A 21,538-nucleotide genomic window follows, 5' to 3' on the forward strand; every position below is an offset into this window, starting at 1 on the left:
AACCACCTGATCTCACCCTTTGCCTTGGTTTGGTCCTTTCCTACACATCCCATGGCAAGATCCGCGAGGCAGCAGCAGCCATCCTGAGTTGCCACGGCCATGCTGGTGTAATAAATAATACAGAGTGTGTATTGATCATAATATAGAGTGTGTATTGATCATAATATAGAGTGTTTATTGATCATAATAAATATAGTATTTAAAATAATAAGAGTTTAAGAAAAATATGTGTTAGGTGTGACAAACTTAATATGGAGTGTTTTAGAGAGATAAGTGTTTTAGAGAGAGATAAGGTCAGCTCTCAGTTCTGTTTGTTTATAGATATCTAGGGGTGGACCGTGAAAATGGGCTATGGGGACACTGTGATAGTGCTTAAAAATAAGTAATCGAGAGGGAACAGGAGTACTGCTGGACCCCAAAAATGCCCAAATTAGGAATACCGGGACATCCGATCTACAGCAAATGCAGAGGAATACGGACCAAATTGGGAATATCAGGACATCCCATCTACAGCAAATGCAGAGGAAAAAGAACTTTAAATCCTAAGGATGACCAATGAAGATCTCCGACGTAAAAGCTGGACATTTCGGAACCCAATCATGGACTATGTTCAGGCGTGTGGACAGCATTGAAATCTTATATAAGGCGGGAAATAGAAGGCCAAAGTGTGCCGTGGCGGAACTACTGTGTTTCCCCGGTCACCCAGCGCTGTTTTGCTCATTTGCCGCTTGCTAAATGTCTTTATTTTATGTTAAACATGAATTAATAAATTCCTTTATAGAAGAAAACAGATGTGACAACTTTTTTGTCCGTAACAGATGTAGATTCAGAATCTCTCAGCTGTCTGCCACTGGTCCCCCCTGCTCTGCTGGCTCCAACTAATGATAATTTGGCTTATGTGTTTGTTTTAACAATAGGTTCTTAATTCTCTTATTGACAAATCCAAAATGTCATACAAAGAGAAATGGATAATCTGAAGGGCAATGTATTTGTCAGCATCCGATTCCGTTCCCAAGCACCAATAAACTGCTGAACCTAACAGTTTGCTACACTGTCTCCTTCTCCTCACACCTTCCGCTGCCCGGGCCACTTTTCCCACCTTTCCCCTTCATTCTCGCGATGGGCGATGCCAGCCGCCAGCTCTTCCCTCCGAGCGGCGATAACGCTGGCGCCCGGCCTGCCGTTCCCTGGGACCGCCCTTCGCCCCGGCACACCAGCGGGCCCCGGGCCTTCCGGGCCCGGCTCACAGGAGCCACGGGGCGCTGGTACCCCCGAGGGGCGCTCGGGCTTGCGGGAAGAGGGGCTCGTTATCTCGGAGGAAACTAACGCCTCAGCCCCAGCCCCAGACTGGGGAGCCCAGCCTGGCCGGCGGTAACGGCCGCTGTGCCATGTCGGGCGAGGGGCGGCTGGGCCACGGCAATGGCGGTGGCGGTGGCGGCGACAGTGCTGATGGCGGCGGTGCGGGGCAGGCCGGGCCGGCGGCCTCTCCGCCACATCCTGCCCTCGGCGGCTCGGCGCGGCCTCGGCGCTCCTCTCGGAGGCCCCCTCCCCGCCTCTCCCGGCCCTTCTCCGGCCCCGGGGCTCAGCTCCAGTCAGCGCCCAGCAGCCAGGCGCCGCGTTGTAGCCCCGCCTTTCCCATTGATGGCGGCAGCCGCCGGGCCGCCTCCCTCCGGCCCGCTCCCCCCAGCGGGGAGGCGCCACGGCGCGGAGTGACAGCGGCGGCTGCGGCGCACCGGGCGGGCGGGCGAGCGGGCGGCGGTGCGTGGGCCGGCCGCCCTCCTCCGCGGCCGCTCCTCGGCGAGGAGCCGGGCCCTCCGCGGCCCCCTGCCCCGGCCCGGACAGCGGAGTCGCCGCCGCTAGGAAGCCGTGCGAGGAGGAGGAGGAGGAGGTGGGGGCGGTGGCCGGCGGCGGGGACCCCTGGAAGGAGTGCGCGGAGGCGGCGGTGCAGCTGGCGCTCCGCGCCGGACAGGTGAGAGGATCGCTCCCCGCCCGCGCCGCGGAGCGCTGCCCGGCGGCGGGACAGGGGCGCGGAGAGGCTGGGGGTGCGGAGCAGGCTGCCCTGCGGCTGGAGCATCCTTCTCCCAGGCGGCCGTACCGGCTGCGCTTCGAAATGAAAGAAAGAATTGTGCTAGAGGCGGGCGGTTTGAGGAAGCGCCGTGTGGGCATTAGGCTGGTGGGGCAGAGCTGGCGGGTAGGTGGCAAGCGGGCCAGGCCCCCGCTGCCGGAGACCCCGGCCGTCCCCTTCGGCCACCCCCTTCGGCCGCCCCCTTCGGCCGCGGGGGTCACGTCCAGCTAAGGACGAGGAGCCCCTTCAAGTGAAGGCTGGTTTATTTTGTAACTGGAAGTATTCTGATTTCACTTCAATAATACGGTGGAAAGAACTGTCAGCGTGAAGGTGGTTTTAGTAACTTTTTCAAATGTACACCGAGCGTTTATTCTATTACTGTCACGTTTTGAAGTGTGTGGTGATGTTAAGGTTGAATTTGTGTATAACTGAAGCTTTACGCTGTGGTGCCTTTATCCAGAATGTTGTGTATGTGCACGTTCCAGGACCAGCATTTAGTTTTGAGCAGCTCGTGCAGAGAAAAAATGCCCGTGTCAGGGAGGCTTTTTCTTCTTCTTTTACATACCGGTGTCTTCAGAGTAACTGAATTTCACTTGCTGGGGATAAATCGGCAGTGGCCTTGCAAAGATCTCCGTTAGCTTAGTTAAGATCCGTGTTTTGACACAGCAGAAGGTTGGTCATCTCAGGAGACATCCTGGCCGCACTGTGCGCAGCAGCAAAAATTGCACCAACTCTACCAGAGCCAAGAAATGGGATCAGCAGATTGTTCAGATGAGAAACTGAGTAAAACACAAACCTCAGCAACATGTATTTCTCTTCTGCTTCCATCTGCTCTATTTTGAAACTCACGTTGTATCTGTACACTATGATTTAAGAGCCTCCCTTTTCTATCTTGAGTTTAGGACCTGTAACTTTTCCTTAATGTGTGTTATTAAATGTATTTTCTCCTTAGTAGAAAGACACACACAAAGATGGAACAGAATGCCAGAGGAGAGGAGACTTGTTTTAGTAATACAAGGGAATAAGTGGATAATCCAAATTGGGATGACAGGTCATGCTCTCACAGGCTCTCCAAACAGCAGTGTCTCCAGCATACTCATTCTGCCAGCCATTTCACAGGAGAAACTCATGACTTGCTCACAGCCATAACCATCTCCAGACATTTAAATTGCCTAGAAGACCACAGCTGAGTACCTCTTCCTGGAAGATATAAACATGCCAGAAAATTCATCCTGGTATCTTTTTAGCTCACAATTTGCCATCGCTACAGTGCAACTGGCAGGAAATGCCCAATTCATCGGCAGCCCAAATTTAAACCAGTCAAAGATATTGTTTAAGTAGGACTTTGGAACTGTGTCGGGTCTTTATTAACTTTGTAACGTTAAGGTATGTTTTTAGTTCCAAAACCCATCAGAGATTCTTGTGGAGGAAAAGGTGCAAATAGGGCTGTATCTTTTATTTAAGTGTCAATCCACTTCTAGCTGTCCCCAAAAGAGTCTAGAGACAAGAACACAAAATGCAGTGTGATATAGGTTTGGTAGGACTGGATTTTTGTTGAAAATTGACTGATCAAATGGGTCACCAAAAATAGTCGATTCCGCTGGTCATGTTCATCTTGTTCTTCTGCTTCTCTTCCCACCCCTCAGAGCTCTCCACTTTTGCCTCCATTGCTAGAAGTCTGCTTGCACTCTTTCTCCCCAGATCTGCCTCCTGTTTCCATGCCTGCTTGAAATGTCACCACTTTAGCCTTGCTTTTAAGGCCCTCCATTTTTCAGGACCATGGCAGGTTAGGAAGGCTTGGAATCATTAGAAAGTTTCTAAAAGAGACTTGGTGCAGGGGCCAACCTAAAGAAAGGCATGCAGGTCAAGATTTTGAATTTTTAGGGAAATGTAGACGGTAATACAATTTCCTGGTGTCCCCTTTTGTCCCCAAACGTGACTGTTTGGTTTACATTTCATGAGTTGGAGTAAAATGTATCTTCATTCCAATGGATCGACATCTATGCTTTGGTATAGTTTCTTCTAAACTTCAAAGGCCATTAAAGAAGTGATTGCTTGAATATTTGTCAAAAGTTGTGTTGCTGGAATAACTTCTATTCCCAGGTTAAAACTGTGACATTCTCGCCCATCCTCTTACTTAGTTTCATTATTTTTATGAATGATCACAGACTCTCATTTAATACGTATGGCTTTTTCATAATGAGAGTGGCCATGGTTTTGTAACCTTGGTAATTGACCTGCATGAAAATGATGCAAAACCTGCTCTGTGAGGCCACATGTAATTGCACTTTTTGAAACCATTCTTCTGCAAGGTCTTCTATGAGTATGCTCTGCTTGCTGTATTCATGAGACTGTGCTTGTTGGTTTAGTATGACTTTTTGCTTAAAAAAAAACAGCATCCTTGATGCTGTTGAGAGCACTGAGTAATATTTGCAGAGTTCTCTGAGATTACAGTCAGAGAAACTTCACCAAAATGAGTGATGTACATATGGGTGAAAAAAAGGGTAAGAAACTCAGACTGGAAGCCATCACATTCAGTCCACACTAAGTACTTTTTGACTCTTTTTTTCAGAGGATATTTTTGTGAGGCATAAGAGACCTCACAGAATCCCACTGAAAAAAAAGGCATATCCGCTGATTCTAAAAAGCCAAAGTCTTTTTCCCCCATATTTGCACCCAAGGGATATTGTTAGGCTGTTGTCTATGGAACACAGACAGTTTTTTTTAACAAACTGGATTGATATTTCCTAAATTGTTTGCAGATAGTTATCCTTTTTATCTAGATGTTTAATTATGTGTTTGGGCAAATATTTCAGGACAATGTTGCAGGCAAGTAAAACCAACTTGGAATTCCCAGGATAAGGTGAGATAAAATACTTACCACAAGGACCTCACTGGAGGTGGCTGTCCTGGCAGGTACTGGGGGAGAAGGCGTCTTTTCCCTCTGTCCTCTTCATTCTCCTTTGTGTGAATTAGTTTCACAAAGGTGTTAGGAAAGGAGAAGTCCAGGACCATGACTGCACTGTGCCCTGCTCCGTGGGAAATGAAGAAGGGAGAAGGACAACTTCGCTCTTGCTCTGTGATGTGGTCTTCGTGCATGTACTGCTTGATGTAAATGCCCATCACTTTGCATAACACCCCCCCCACCAAATGCTCCCAGACAGGGTATTAGGATAAGATCTAGGCAATTCTTTGTTAGAGGGAAGGCAGCATGGGATAAGTGTTAAGTGGCTCTGCTGTAAATAACCACACTCCCAAAAACCAGCTGCTTAGAAATTGTTGTAAAATTTCCAGTCTAGATACAACCTATAATAGAGTATAAAAGACATTTACAGACAAAATACAGCATCTTGGTTGCCAGTTTTGTTGTACAATAGTGATAAGGAACAATCAGCAGTTTTCATTTCATCAACCTGTAGTTCTTCACCTGTAGATCTTTCACTTACCTATTGTCTGTTAGAAAGAGAGAAGCTTTTCTGGAGCTTCACGCCCAGCTGGGAAGACCAGGCAATTGCAGTAGGTGTCTTCAAACCTTGTTGTAAGGCTTCTGCAAGGAAAGGAGCTGAGTGATGTTGTTGGAGTAGTCTGAGGCCCCGGGCTGTAATACTCTGTAGGTAGATGATTTTTAGGGATTATTCAACATAAGCTGAATTCTGGACTACTCTGAGCTATTTGATGAATTTGTGAAGAATAAAGCTGTTTCCCCAATGATGCAGGGAATGTGGTCTTTGTGGGGGACACTAGCTTGGATTGCATACCTATACAAGCTGATGCAAATGCATATGAGTCCCTTTTGTCAGACCCTTCCTAGAATGCAGAGAATTATCAGGGATGAATCCATCCCATGGCACCACCACAGGTGAGCTGATGCAGATGGTGCCCATATGTAGCTGATGACCTCAGCATAGCATTGTGACTTCCCTTCTTCTGCTCTTCCCTTGACACATCAGTTACACAAGAGGCAGGGAGAAGCAGCACATCGTAGGACTGGGTAATGTGTGTCACAGCCCCTCAGCACAGGTCTGCAGAGGAAGAGAGAGGTGAGAAGGCCATCAGACACTGCTTCTGATCAGTCACACCCTTGCATAAGTCGCACCTCCAAAGTGACTGGAGCTTCAGGCTGGCACGTGCAGATCAACAGAGAAACAGAGTTAAAAATGGTCAGGAGCAATTGGAGAAAGGGTCAGAAATGAAAAATAATAAATTCAGTGCTGAGAGGTGCAAAGGATTGTGTTAAAAAGGGAGAGATCAAGTGCTGGATCACAGGGTGAAGAGCAACTGACTGCAGAGAACAACCACAGCAGAGAGCTTGCACCTCTCTTGTTTTTGCAGCAAGGCTCAGGTGTGATCTCACTCCCTCGTTGAGCACATACTGATTTAAATGGCTACAAAAATCTCCTTAATCTTATATTAAAACTGAGTAGAAGTCAAAACCATGGCACTGCTAAGAAGTTGTTGAAATCTTCTCTATTAAAAGGAGCGTATTCCTCATCTATTTCACTATGCAGAGTTCTGAGCCCTGTTCTAAGCAGGGCATTTACTTGTGTACAGGCAGTATAAAAGTAAAGAACAATTAAATTGTAACAGAGTAGCATTTTTTTAGAATACACAACCAAGATGGCTGTATTGTTTTGAATTTTACTTTGTACTGAAGAGGAGCTCGAGGGCATTCCTAGAGTTGTGCTTTTATGCTCCTACAGCAAAACCTTCAAGAAAACCATGGAGGGCATTGAGGGGAGTAAAAGAAGTAAGTGTAGTTAATATTTTTATATACAATAGTGAAGCTCTGCAAGACGTCAAGCTGAAAAGTTTTAACCTGCCTTCACAAGCTCAGTAAATAGGCATAACTAGTGTTTTGAATACCTTCATTAGACACCTTCTGTACTAAAGCAACAGTTGGCCATATCCATTACTTGGCAGAACAATCAGCACACTCTTCAAACACAGTATTTTCTACTATGAAAACCAAGAGGCGAGACTGAAATTTGGGAGTTGCTGGTTCCCCTTCCCATGCAGCACAACTGTTTTCTTTGGTCATCAAGCATTTCTCAACACTTTAAAACTACTTTGATATTTGGAATAGTAGTGGATAGTGGAAAATTAGTTAAACAATTGAAATATTTGAAAGTTTTGGAAGGGACTTGGAATATTGGTCTTGTTGCTGCCAGTTTTAGTTAATATAATTCTGTACAAATAAGAGGTGTTTAATGTTTGGGAGTTTTTTTTGTTTTCCTAATTTCAAATAGTTTATCGTTTTCACTGGTTATAAAAATAAGTCAGCTCCATTTGCATCCTGCCTTCTTATTTTAATGAAAGAACAGAAAAAAAACAGAAATAAGATGGGAAAACTAGAAGAAAGCTTTTAACTGTTTTCCCATATGTGCATTTGCAGTTGATGTGGTTTAGTTCTGAGTTTATAACAGCTAAATCCTTAAAAAACATGTCAAAGACTTTTCTAGAAGAGTCCAGGGTTAGATCACTGGTTCCATACCTAGGGAAAAGTCTTAAGTTTTTTGTTTTATTAAAGACATAGAAATTCTTTGGGAATTAGTGGGTGGTCAGCTCTTGAAGTTCCAAAAACCCATATACTCGAGATAAAATAAACAAGTGGGGTTTGCCTTATTGCATGTCTTTTAAAGTAAGAGAGCAGTGGGGTATTGACCCTGTAAATTAAAGAAAAGAAAAGAAGCAGAGGGAGTTTCCATGAAAAATTCCTGAGTGTTAAGGCTCTTTCTTATCTTACATGTATTTTTTGTAATTTCCTAATTGGCTACAACTGCCATCATCCTTTTATTCTCTTAGTTGCGTTCCGTTCCTCAGTCCCTTTCTGAACTGTCAAGAGTGGTTCTCACAGAATGATTCAAAATGGTGTGTTTCCAAAGACTACTCATTAGCTCAGAAGGACTTTTTTAAAAAGTCAGAAGAATGAGAACACACTCTGGTAGAATTAGGCTTACAGTTGTTTTTTCAGGATTAGGTATAATTTTTCAGTAAATATATTATTTTAGTGTGCACTGGATGAATGGCCAACAACTATGGTCTGTGAACTTCTGTTTCAGATTATTAGGAAAGCTCTAACAGAGGAAAAACAAGTGTCCACAAAGACATCTGCTGCAGATCTTGTAACAGAAACTGATCATTTTGTGGCAAGTTGAATTATTTCTGTTCTGAAAGAGAAATTTCCTTCCCACAGGTGAGTGCCTATGGGATGATTTTTTTTTCCTTTAAGAGCTAAATATCTGACTGGCACTTCAAGGGAATTTTAAAAGTATCTATTTCTCATGTATATTAACCTATTGCTGTTGGACATTTTCACAGGACTCCTTTGTTTAAGAAGTATTACTTCCCTATACGTAGTACTTTATATTTTATTATCTTTATGTTTCTTAAGATATATATTGAATAGTCGTGTTTCCCCTCTAGGGGTATCATGTACAAAGGTTCCATGTGGATCTCCACTGATCAGTCCTCTAGTGTATAAGAATTCTTCCCAGGATATCTATTAAAATATAGTTGAAATTAATGATAGCAAATGTCCTGTCCTACAGACCTTTCTTCTGCTTTCTTTTGCCATGATAGGTAAGCATTTGCCAAATCAGGACAAGTACCGTATTTAATCACATCCACCCTGTGTTGTATGGAGTCCTAAAATGAGTGAGGAGCAGAGTTGTTTATCGTCATCATTTGATGCATGTACATGAAGAGATTATAAATTAGTATATGGGGTGTCAACCCAAGGTTTTAAAAAGAGATCAAATTATTGGCTTCTCTTGAATTATTATGGTCAATTTGAAAAATAACCATTCCTAGCACCTGTGCAGAATAGAGAGAGATTCTATGAGTTGTCTGGGTTTGGTTTGATGCAGAGGGTCTGCATCAAACATTTGACTTCAGTCTACATGGATAAAATGAATCTTCCTGCAGAGCCAGTGCAGAGCCTGTGTATCCTTTAAATGCTGTATGACTTCTTTCTAACTGTGTGCATCTCTGACAGAGATGAGCCTTACACTCCAGCACTGTGCAGAAATCAACAAAGATGAAAATCTGGAGGGCTCAGCTACTAATCTGGTTATCGACAATGCTGCTAGGAAAAAAAAACCCAACACCCCACCATAAGAAGGAACAGAAAAAACATTGTATACTAAATATGGCTTTCTAAATACGTGTTGTGTGTGATCACATCCTGAAGCAGTACTGTGCAGCACAATGTGTGGTTCTTGGCCACCATTCTCAAGAGAGTGCCAGGCTTTACGAGCCTATTATTTGTGTAATATTCCTTCGACTATTGCTGCCTGTGCTCCTTTCTCATCTCCACTCCTGTGTTGTGGGGTTTTTTTGCCTTGAACAGTCTGCCAGAGAACATAAAACATACACATAAAATAAGATTCATCAGAAGTGCTTAATTGAACTCAGAATGGGAACAAAAGTTTTAAGGTCAGTGTAAGACCTAGAAACTGAAGAATCCCTGACTTTATTAACTCTGTACAGTTAGCTTCTGACTTTATAGGCAAATGAAGGAATTGCTATTTCTTCAGTATTTTGCTGATGTTGGTTATTGGGTTTGGTTAGAGTTTGTTCAGACAGTAAATGCATTTATGTTAAACAATTGATTAAACTAGATTTAACTAGACTAGATTAAAACATTTGCAATGAGGAGTCCACAGTAGCAATCAAGGTTTAAATTCAAGTAAAACAAAAACTTCAAAAGATCGTGCACACTTTGTTTAGTCTGTTACTTAATCTTGCTGTTGGAAGCATTCTGCTACTTCTTCTCTCTTGATTCTTATGTTCTCTGAATCAACAAATGTACCTTAAGAGGAACATTAAAAAGTAAAAAAAAATTACAATACATTAAAAATTTAAAAGGGTTCTCATGAGAATCTGTGCCATTTGCACTGTGACAGTGATGAGTCTTGAGATATTGGAAGTGTACCCAGAAGTAAAGAGAAGTATTAGGAAAACATGTGAAAAAGAGAATTCTGTCCCACGTTTCATTCTTCTTCTCTCCACTTGGTTCAGTGATATGTATCATCCTCATTCACACTTCATCCAAGTTTTCATCTCTCACCACCCTTTGGTACTCTGACATCCTTCAAGTGAGTTTTTTCAAAAGGGGATTTTTCCGATAGATCTTTGAATTGTGGATAGGCACAGCCTGAAAGGCTGTATTGTTACACAAGTTGTCATCTTCAGTTTTAATTGTGGCCTTAATCCTGTAGACATTACAACCACGACACAGTCATTATAGAGAGTGACATCCAGCACTAGCTTCCTGGCCTTCTGCTCTCAGGCCTCCATACGGGGATAGGTGAGGGGACAGCCCTGGCTTGAACCTCCTGCATTCTACTGGATGACACCCTTGCTGCAGGTTTCAGCACTTACTATGCTACAGGTTTCCCTGCTGTTCCAACAATGAGTTTCAGAGTGGCACCATGGTAAGAACAGATGTATGATGAGAGTTGGCTAAAATCACTGGACTCATTTTCAGTGGGAGAAAACTTTAATCCAGATTTAAGGAGAGCTCATAGGCTGTCAAATTAACTACTGTGATAACATGGCTATACCTCCTGCTTCTCAAGCTGTTCATAAAATTTTGTCTCCAGTATTTCAAGCCAAGTGTTTTGCTTAGTTTGCATATTTTTACAGGACAGGAAGCCATAGAACAACACATCTCACGTTGACCTTGAGCAACTGTCACAGTTCCTAGTGTTGTATAACAGCAAGGGGCTTACTTTAAACTGTTAGCCCAAATTTCATTAAATGTGTAGCTAATTTATCCTGCATCCATTTTGGAAAAAATATTCTTGGACATCAAGACTGTATCAATGGCACTGCTGTTCCTCAGCTTCATGTTAGCATTTCTGTATGTGAGGACTGCAGCGTCACATCCCAGTGCAGGAAAAGGTGAGAAACAGACTTACAATACTTGAGAGCAAAACAACTCACACAGAAGTAGTCTTGTCTTTAAAGAGGTTACCATTTCATCTGTCTTGAACTGGCAAGGAAACAGCTACAGTTCAGGCTTTGGCTGTGGGGGTTGGCAGAGGGTTGAAGCAGAAGCATAATTTATGGAGAAGGTGGACAGTCTGAGAATGTGCTCCATCTGCAAGAAGATGAGCTTCCTCTGCAGCCAGTAGCACAGCCAAAGTGTGTGGTTGGGTTTATATGCTAATTACAAGATTTGTAAAAGATTTGTATCATTTGTCAAAATTATACAGCACCATGACAAAATAATGAAATATTTACAGCAAACAGTCTGCAAAATGTTACGTTTGAAAGAATTCCAAACGCTTGTTCTAGTCTTTCTCATTTCTCAGTTCCACACCAAGACTTTTCCTTCAGCTTTAATAGAGATGAAAATCCTAGTAAACATTTCCTTCTTCCCTCTTCATACCAACTAGGGGCCTATAATGCCATCAAAACAGTACTTTTTTTACTCAGGGAAAGCATTTGGAAAGTTCACAAAGTCTCCTCCTGTGTTGTCTGCGGAACATTTTAAGCTCACAATTGCAAGTGCTATGTGGCATCATGCAGCACTTGTTGAGAGCACAAGAAAAAATAGCTGCTACTCTAGCCCTGGGCAAGCAGCTATTTTATTTTATTGGGTTTTTTTTTTTCTCTTTGTGTCATCAAGAGGAGTTTTTTCATCTTCAACTGTTTGGAGGAGATTCTGAATACCACTACCAGCTATTTGAATGAGAAACCAAAAGCAAGATTGAGTGCTAGCAGTCTGATTCTGCACCTTCTGTACATGCAGCACTTAATTCAGATCTTTGAGAGTGACAGCTGCACAGCACTTAAAGAAACAGGCCGTGAGCAGTTCATGGGAGAGCAGGGATAATTAAGGTCAGCAGGAAGTGTACCAGAACTGGATGTTCATTTCCCAGGGAAAAAGGAGGGTATCTACTGAAGGAAAAGGATATCTACTGAAAGAAATTTGGACAGAACAACAGAACAGAAGATGAGCTCAGATTTCAATTTGTGCCTTCTGCATCCAAACAACAAAAAACCAATAACTTGTTGATTTTCTCTAGGTCACGGGAAAAAGAAAGTTTAGCTTTGTAAACCTCATTTCTCGAGTCAGTCTACTGTAAAAAATTCAAGTAGGAGTGAGATTGTGGATTTTCTAAGAGTGTGTTATTTCCTAATGACTGAATTTGGCTGCAGAAGAGAAGCAGCTACAGTTTGCAGTTTATATTACTTACTGCAATAGACAGTCCTAACCCATAAAATGACATTCTGCATTAAAAAACTCCTTCTGAAGTTCCAGGGGTGCCAGTTTAGATCCATTGTTGTATTCATTTTCATGACTTTTTTATATTTTGGGAAACATAAATGGAGTCCCTTTTTACCATGCAAAATAGTGTGCTATGAATTTGAGAACTCTCCTTCAAAGTTTCTATGAAAGCTCCTTATTCCAAGAAGAAAAAGCAGTATGTACGTTTATACATATAGATATAGATATAAAAATTAATTAAAATATACAGATATTAAAAATTAAGTATCTCTTCAAAAAGAGAAAGATGGAATTTGTCTTTTCACGTCACATCTCTAAACCACACTTGTTTTACTCCACACCAAATGCAGGTTTATTGCAGAAGAGTCCACTGCTGCTGGTTCAAAATGTGTCCTCACTGACAGTCCGACCTGGATTATTGATCCTGTTGATGGAACGTGCAACTTTGTGCACAGGTAAGTGGACAGTGAACTGGGAAGTACATAAAAGAGCAAAATGTAGCTTCTCACAAAGCCTCTCTTCTTCTTGAAAATGTTTTACCATGGTAGATTTATTCCATTGTCTTGTAAGTAGGTGTCATGCTGTCCTGGTTTCGGCCCATCAGGGAACAAAGACCACGATTAGCCTCAAGTACCGAAGAGGCTGAGAATTGCTCGAGGGCAGGGAGGGCTTAATTGCTGCTTAAGGTTCAGGACAAAACAGACCAGGCTACTTGGTTTGGGGAAGAAAACAGAAAATAATTTAATGCAGCATCAACTAAAACATACCCACAAAAACCCAAAACATAACCAAAACAAAACAAAACAACACAGAGGAATACGTCAATGAAGAGTCCAACCAGCCTTTTTAAGAACACCTTCCCGCCACACCTCCCCTCTTCCCGGGCTCAGAGCCCTGATCCCGGGGTTTTTACCTTGCCCCCCACCCTGAACGGTTCGGGGGGGCAGGCAGTGGAGGTCTCAGTCAGTCTGCTCCCAATAGCTTCTGCCGTCTGTCCCTCCTCAGGACGGGTGAACTCCACACCAGTCCTCCCTGCGAGTCCGTGGGGTAACTCACACGCATGGCAGCCCTGCACGGGCTGCTCCGACGTGCACCCATTCCAAAGGCTGCAGCTCCTCTCTGCCTCTCTTGTGGGGCTGCTCTACGGCGTGCAGGCTCTCCAACACGGCCTGGGCCATGGCCGTCTCCCCACACAGTCCCTCGCCCGTCCGGGCTCACTCACATGGAGCTGCTGGTGGCTCTCAGTCCTGCCACGGATCTCCACAGGTTGCAGGGGCACAGCTTGCATTCTCGCCACGGCCTGCAGAAGGGTCTCCGGTCTACTGCTCCTCCTTCCTTCCTCCTCTGGCTGAAGGGTCCGCGTGGTCGCCTCCATCTTGTATCCCTCTTACACCTCCCGACCCGCATTCCAAATTCCCGTCCCCTAAATAGTGATCGCAGAGGCGCCAGATTGGCCCAGCCAGGCCGGAGGTGGGTGTGAACCCAGGAGCCGGGGGAGAGTCCGCAAACTCTTTACCGGGTCTTCACTGCAACCCGCTCCCCCTGTTACTAAGCCAAAAGCTGCTCCTTGCTAAACCAGAACACATGCCTTTATCTTTTTGTAGCTCCCTTAGTGTATCTGAGGGAGTGTGTGTTTGTGCTGGGGAGAGCTCTAGACTGTTATCTAAAGGTAAGCTAAAGTTTCTGCTGATTGCTTAATGGCCCACAGCTCTTGACTCACAGCTTGTTTATATATAACCGCACATGAACATGCAGAGGCTTGAGCTGAACTGGAGGAACAAGGCTGTGCTATGATGACATTTGGCCTAACGCCTTATGTGGTTGTTACCTATTCCTTGTAGTGGTGACGTTTTCTCCCTTTCAAATACAAGTGCTTCAGTTTTCCTAAGAAGTACAACCTTTGCACATGTGTAAAGTAGAAAAAACAAAGTTGTACATAGATACTGTTTTTAGACTTACAGAATACTGCTCTGCAAAAGTAAATCTAGGGCTCGTTCTCACAGAAGTGCAAAACCTTTAATTCATCATTTAAGTCCTAGAAGTTGTAAATGAATGACTGCTTGTAATACTTCTGCTTAAAATATGTTCTGCCTTGTACTTTGTGATGTAACATAACTGCAGTTTTCATTAAATGAGAACAAAATAACTTGTTGGTGCAATTCCCTAGAATTCAAGGGGAGGTGGAGGGATGTCATGTGCTTTTCTTCAAGTGACATTTTCTCTTACTAGCAATATTTCCTGAGCCTTGCCTTCACAACTCTTTTTAAAACTTGTTTTTAAGAAATGAATTCCTTTCATTGTTTAAAGTGTAATAATTATACTTTAGTCAAAAGGAGCAAATTAAATACATGATGGTGACTGATGAAAGAGAGGGTAGAGGAACTGGTTTCTCCTTACGTTGATGTCAGCAGCAAGGTATCTGTGCAGCTGGATTGCTATCTCTGATGCTTGAACTTGAACAGATTGTGCTCTTTAAAGTGATGACTTGTTATAACAACAGTGATGATTTTATACTGGGTAATTCAATTACACTAAGGCAAAAAGATCACTAAAATATACAACGCGTTTCGTGTAAAAAGCCTGGTATCTTCCTGTGCTTATTTCTTGCCTTCTCCAATAGTAAATTCAGTTTTAACGACACTGACAAAGAGGACAACAAAGGAGAAATAGTACAATGCCAGGAGCATTTTGACACAAGTAAAACCACAGAGCTCCATGTGGGTTTTTTTTGCCTGAGGGAGTTGCATAACGAGTAAGTCAAGAGATTTTTCATTAGTGATGGGTCTTTTCTTATTTTTCACAGATTTCCGACAGTGGCAGTGAGCATTGGATTTGCTGTTAACAAAGAGGTATGAAGTATGTTCTTTAAGATGAGTGTCTGAGATGTGGGTAGAACCCTCAAAATCACATGGGAACTTTCAATAAAATACTTTTAGAAAGAAGCTAGCCACTACTCAGGTTTTTCCACCCTTTTTTAATTCATGTGGTCATACTCTACTAGTCTAAAATGATAGTCCTGCAAAACCTACTTGTGCAAACTGGCAATTGAAAGATAATTCTTACAAATTATTATAAATATTATTATAGGATTTATGTGGGGAAAAAAGAGAGTACTGACGTGGGCAAGGTTTTGTAAGACAAAACCGTGGTGAGTTAAATAATAGTGTTGCCTATTTGTAATTGAAACACATCTCCCAGTGTTCTTATATTAGCATTATTGCTTCTTTCCTACAAGCGGTATCTGTGAAGGCTAACTGCTGCTGTGAGGCAATTCAGAACTGATTTCTGTTAAGACCTCTCTGAACTTATGGGCCTAGTTAATTTAATCTACCTTTATGGTTTTCTTAACATGGAGAATAAGTGTATTTCCCACGAGAGCTTGATTATTGGCGGGGGGGTGGGGGTGTGTTAAGTATCCAGCCTTCATATGTGCCATTTTCAGTCTCCTAGCTATACCCGATCACGCTACTGCCTTTTCTCTGTATGTTGTCAGCTTACAGTTTGATATATACAGAAGAAGGAGCTATTCAAAGGAATGTACCTTTTTCAGACTAATTGCATGATCTCAAATACATGTATAGCTGTAAGTGAAGCCACCAAGAGTTCCATGCAATAACAACATAGTTTTCAGGTGCGCTAGTGCCTGTTACTGGTTTAAACAGCACAATGTTCTGTACTTCTCTAGTTAGACTTTTCAAACATGGAATCTGCAGAGAAACACTTCCATGCTTTTCTGAAGTTTGTTCATTCCCAAAGATCCTTTTAAATACTACATATTATTACCAGACAGCTTTCTCTAATATTTATGTTTTCTAGAACACCATCATGATTTTGATGCTGCATAATTTGGGTTATGTGAACTGAACAAAGCTGAAACAAAAATAAAGAATGATGTTAAATCTCCCTCAGTAAACAAATGGGAAAAGCAGAAAAAAGTATTAAGCTGAAAAGGAGCCAAAGTACACACAGGGGAACTGACCTGAATGTAAGCCTTGAATGGTACTGAAGAAATTCCTGCAAATGTCTTCAGGGAAAGAGTCTATTAATAGTGTCTTCCTCAAAAAAACCCCTTGCCAGATGCAATGTGAATGGTGAATCAAATTCAGAGTACTGTGTCGGCTGTGAAGTGTGTTATGCCTGTAGGCACACATGCTAACTGTAAACTAAAGGATGAGTGCTTCATTAGGGGTTCTTTAACAGCTTGCTTTTGTGTGCGGTATGTTTCAATATGCAAATAGCTAGCAATACTTCATCAACATTTTCATGGAATTATTTTATTGGTAAACCATGTTACAGATCTATCTGTTTGCCTAAGGATAACAGATAACAATAATCACATGTATGTAGTGAAGTTTTCTTTTAATCAATCAAAATGCAGATGAGAACAGACAGAAGCAGACATGTGCCAAAAATGTACATCGTTGTACACAGGAGGTGATAAAAAATTTATCCCAAAACCAGATATCGTGAATTTGAAACACAGTAAATTCAAGCAATTGAACATACAGACTTGTTGTAGTGCCTCAAGCAGACCCTCAAAACTTCCCTGAAATTTGGGAAGTTTAACTATTCACCTGGATTAATTATGAGCTGGATCTCCCTATTTGGAGAGTTGTAATGTCAATGACCCCTAAGATTTTAATCCTTGATTATATAACACCTTTTTTTTCAGTGCTTGAATATCTCATGTTCCACAAAAGCCCGTGCTGGCAGAGACTAAAAACATGTGCTCCCATTTGGGCTGGCTGAGCCACTTTTGAAATGGCCTCACTCCTTTTTGCAGTCAGAGAGTTCTGGTTTCCAGATGGGCAAGGAACAGTTTTGGCACGTGCCACTTTGTCTTCCTTTCTCTGGACATCCAAATCTAGAACAAAGCAAGGAAGTGGACCTTCTGCCCTTGCAAGTGCTTTGAAATTTGCCTTTGTTTTGAGAGACATAATTTGGTGGTGGCCAGTTTCACTAGTGAAGATGGATCTTCTTTAGTCTCACTTCTTTTGATGTTTTAAGTATATAAAATCACAGTTGCTCTTCTTCTGTGAGGACTGTGGCTTCAGTGAAATAAACCAGCCCTGTGGAAGAGAGGGTGTGTTTCCCTATGCCCACCACTGGAAGTCAAGCAGCCTTCACCAATGCATGATGTGTTGGAGGTCTAGGCTGTCACGTTACTTCATGCCTTTTGTTTCTAGGAAATGTGACTGTTGGATAACATTGATCTGCGCTATACATTTATTATTCACATGTAATCATTTGAAATCACAGTCCAGGCAAACACTCTTCTTTGTCAATGCCAAATTTTGTAGAGGCCTGGCATGGGAGTCCAGGCATCAGGATGCACCTAAATGAAGGATCCATCTTCCCTTTGATCTTGAATGGTGTTTCTTCTCATGCTTAGGTTCAGGTCAGGCCTTGTATGTGCTTCTGTGGTCAACAGAATTGTTCTTTTCCTCATAAATCTATCCGTATCACCATTAAATCTCTTCTACCAAGCCTCCTTATTTTTCTGGCCTGTACTAATGTAAGGAGTAGCCTGTAAATTTTCTCCTGTACCCTGAATTCGTGAAACCCCACTGATACTTGATCAGCCAGCTCATTTTCCTAAACAGAGACCTCCCTCTTAGTCTCTTCAACTAATTTCTACCTATAGCCTTTATGAAAACTGAAGAGAGCCACTTATCTGTTAGAAATTCATTTTAGAACTCAGAAGAACAACTTAGTCATGACCTAGCTGTGACTGGTGTGGTATGAATGCTTGGTGCATTTCAGCAATGAGGCGTGCTTTAGATATTCTGTAATTATAACTTGGGCCTGTTATGCAAAATTATCTGAGGCAAATTGCTTTCACCATCCAGAGTTTTCACTGATGGCTAAACAATGAATACCCTGCAGCGTGCCTGGATGGGTGTTACTGTATTTGAATTCGATAATTTAAAAAGTGATTGTTAAATCTGTGTTCCTACAGTTATGCTTTGTGATATCTTGTATCTTTCAATCTAATGACGTACCTGTTGCTCACCAACCGTTTACCGCATTGCTAGAATCCATACTCTACTTCTGCAATACTAAATTCATTGTTAGCCTGTTTAATTAAATGATGTCTCCAGCCTAATTTGAGTTTGAAAACCCCCTTGCTACTTCTGCTAAGAATTTTCAACTTAGGCAATTAGCTGTAATAAGCAGGCAGCCGTTCTCTAGCGGAATGAATGCCTCGCCTTTAACCCACAGTAGAGGTGACAGCTGACACTTGGACACAGCCTAGTTACTAAGTAATGAACGGCTAAACCTTTGAGTTTTGTCATGCCTTTAATGCCTCCAAGTTCAGCTGGCACAACAGAAGCAGAGACACTTGGCATTTGATGAACCATCTCCATCTACATTGGCATACGCTTGTTATAGACTAGCAGTATGCAGATCTCAGAGGTGGACGACTTCAACACCTTGCAAGTCACTGTGGGTCTTTCCTTTGACTGTACACAAGGCTGACATCCTCATCTGCTGTGGGGCAGAATTGCCCTTGCTGAATGCAATACAGAAATAACACTCATATTAGTATTTCTTAATTAAGATACTGGTTTCATTTGTAATAGGTAAGGGTTCTTCTCAGTCATAAGGTGTCGTCAGTCTCTGAAATGTCAGAATGAGGAGGAGCTATTACTGAATGACTGGTGGTTTAGGTAGAAAGTTTCCTTTGCTCTTACTGTATTCCCAAATAGTTTATTAACAAATTTCATTGAAGTTCCCTATTCATGAAATCCTGTTTTCAAATATAATTAGATTAAAATCATTGCTAATCCCTCGTTTATTTTATTATGCTGGGTCCCCCGTTTATTTTTAGTTGACCGCTAATGTTAGTACATTTGCCAAAAGCTGACCGGTCAATGAAATCAAATGGTGTGTATAAAGAGAAGGAATGTAAGAAGGCATACTTCTTTTTAATCTTTCTGTTCTGGTTTTAAAAATATCTGTTTAGATCAGACTGTTTGGTATGAGAAATCTGGTCTTGCTTGAATTTTTATGCAAAGCTGTCACTTATCCTATGAAAGAGTTAGAGGTATAAAATTTGGGCATGAAAACTGTTTTATTGTGAAAAGTCCATTAGTGTTGTGTTTAAAAACAAATTTCTAGAATCTGCCTGGAAGCTGTTGAATTACTGGAAGCAACTGCCTACATTGCAGATATCTCGAAGGCCTTAATTTTAACAGAAATTGGTCCAAAACGTGACCCTGCGACTTTGAAATTGTTCCTTGGAAACATTGAGAGATTGCTCAAGGCCCAAGCACACGGGTAAGATATTTTACCATATATGTCTCACATTAGTGACCAAAAGTCATTAAAAGCACTCCCTCCCGCCCCCTGAAAGCAAAACCCAGACAAGTATGTGGCATGTTTTGCAATCTTGACACATAGGTTGAAATCAAAGGCCCTTTCTGCTTTCCATTACCATGTGTCCTTCTCGTGGGGTTTAGGGTCCGTGTGATCGGGAGCTCAACCCTGGCCCTGTGCCATTTGGCGTCCGGTGCTGCAGACGCCTATTACCAGTTTGGGTTACACTGCTGGGACTTGGCAGCAGCCACTGTCATTATTAGAGAGGCAGGTGGCACCGTGATAGACACTTCAGGTGAGTAAAATATCATTGTCTCTGTTGACTTTTGGGTGACCGAGTGGCTATTTTGGGGCAACTTGTGTTAACTCAATACAGTCTTCCTATGGCTCTACCTCATTTCTAGCAGCATCCTGTAGAAATGTCTGTACTCTCCACTAGAGTCTGGCTGATTATTCATGACACAGTGATGGAATTCCAGCCCAGGGTTTCATCACATCAAGATCTTCTGAGTCAAACTCTATTTTGATGACTGAATAATTCCTTTAAAGTATCAGATTTACAGTGAAGAACTAGCCCAGGAGAATGGTAGATGCATTCAGATTCCAAACAGATTTGGGGAGACATCCTCCTGAGAAAGGATGATTCCAGGTTATTATTTTACTCATTTAGACAGTACACATCTCACAGTAATTGTTTACTGGTGACTCCAGATAGGAGTTGCTGAATAAGATTGTCCTTCCCACCCCAAAAAGAGCCACGTATGAAATTGTTTCAGTGTTTCTGAACCTCCTGAATGACAACATGGTTTCTATTTCAGAACACATTGCCTTTTTACATAATGTAAGACAGTTCTCATGAATCCCCTTGTTCTCAGGGGGACCGCTGGATCTGATGTCCTGCCGAGTGATTGCTGCGGGCACCAGAGAGATGGCTGTGTTCACAGCTCAGGAATTACAAACCATTCACTACAGACGGGATGATGAAAACTAAATACTTAGCTATGGAGTCTACTCTCCTAAACTATGTTAACCTTTGCAAGATGGGTGGCTTAAATGGTACGTGATTTCAGCAGGATGCTTTCTGTGGAGATTGTCTGTGTCAAATATTTTTAATAAATTTATTACTATGTGGAAAGGCATAGGGAGATTTTTAAACCTCTAAGAATCTTGTTTCCTTTTGAATATGTATCTCTTTCAGCAGTATCTTTTTTATAAGATAGCATATTTTACTTGTAGTAAATTAGTCTCAAAATGAAGTTATCATTTCATATCTGTGGGGCTGATATTTAGTCTTTTGTAACACGCAGCTAAAAATGGAACTTTATTTTTACAGATGCAGATCTCAGGTAAACGAGCTTTAGGACTGTAGTAAGGACAAGTAGTTGAGAATGTGTGCCTATAATACCCTCGTTCTGTGATGCTTAAGAATGCAATAAAAGTGACGTTATTGTTTCCTAACTGTCATAGCTATATATCCATATATATGTATATCATAGAATCATTTTGGTTGGAAAGGTCTTTTAAGATCATGGAGTCCAACCACTAACTTCACACTGACAAGCCCATCACTAAACCACGTCCCTCATCTACACATCTTTTAAATATCTCCAAGAATGGGAACTCCACCACCTCCCTGGGCAACCTGTTCTGTTGTTTAACTAGCCTGTCAGTGAAGAAGGTTCTCCTAATATCCAATCTAAACCTTCCCTGGTGCAACTTGAGGCCTTTTCCTCTTGTCCTATCACTCATTACTTGGGAGAAGAGACCAACCCCCAGACTTCACTACCACTTCCTTTCAGGTAGTTGTAGAGAGTGATCATGTCTCCTGAGACGCGTTTACTCCAGGCTAAACATCCCGAGCTCCTTCAGCCTCTCCTCATAAGACTTGTACTCCAGACGCTTCACCAGCTTCATTG

At 42.3% G+C, this 21,538-nt stretch overlaps 1 protein-coding gene across 1 annotated transcript; it reads left to right on the plus strand.

The window, feature by feature from the left end:
* The first annotated feature begins 1,388 nt into the window (after positions 1-1,388).
* Positions 1,389-20,613, plus strand: LOC133627108 (inositol monophosphatase 2-like). Its single transcript, XM_062010302.1, is given in 9 exon segments — positions 1,389-1,744; positions 1,843-1,969; positions 8,125-8,258; positions 12,653-12,757; positions 15,106-15,151; positions 15,988-16,040; positions 19,425-19,583; positions 19,766-19,917; positions 20,498-20,613. Coding segments are annotated over 9 exon segments (1,248 nt in total).
* The last annotated feature ends 925 nt before the right edge of the window (positions 20,614-21,538 follow it).

This window comes from Colius striatus, chromosome 17 (assembly GCF_028858725.1).
Source record: "Colius striatus isolate bColStr4 chromosome 17, bColStr4.1.hap1, whole genome shotgun sequence".
Taxonomy (NCBI): Eukaryota; Metazoa; Chordata; class Aves; order Coliiformes; family Coliidae; genus Colius; species Colius striatus.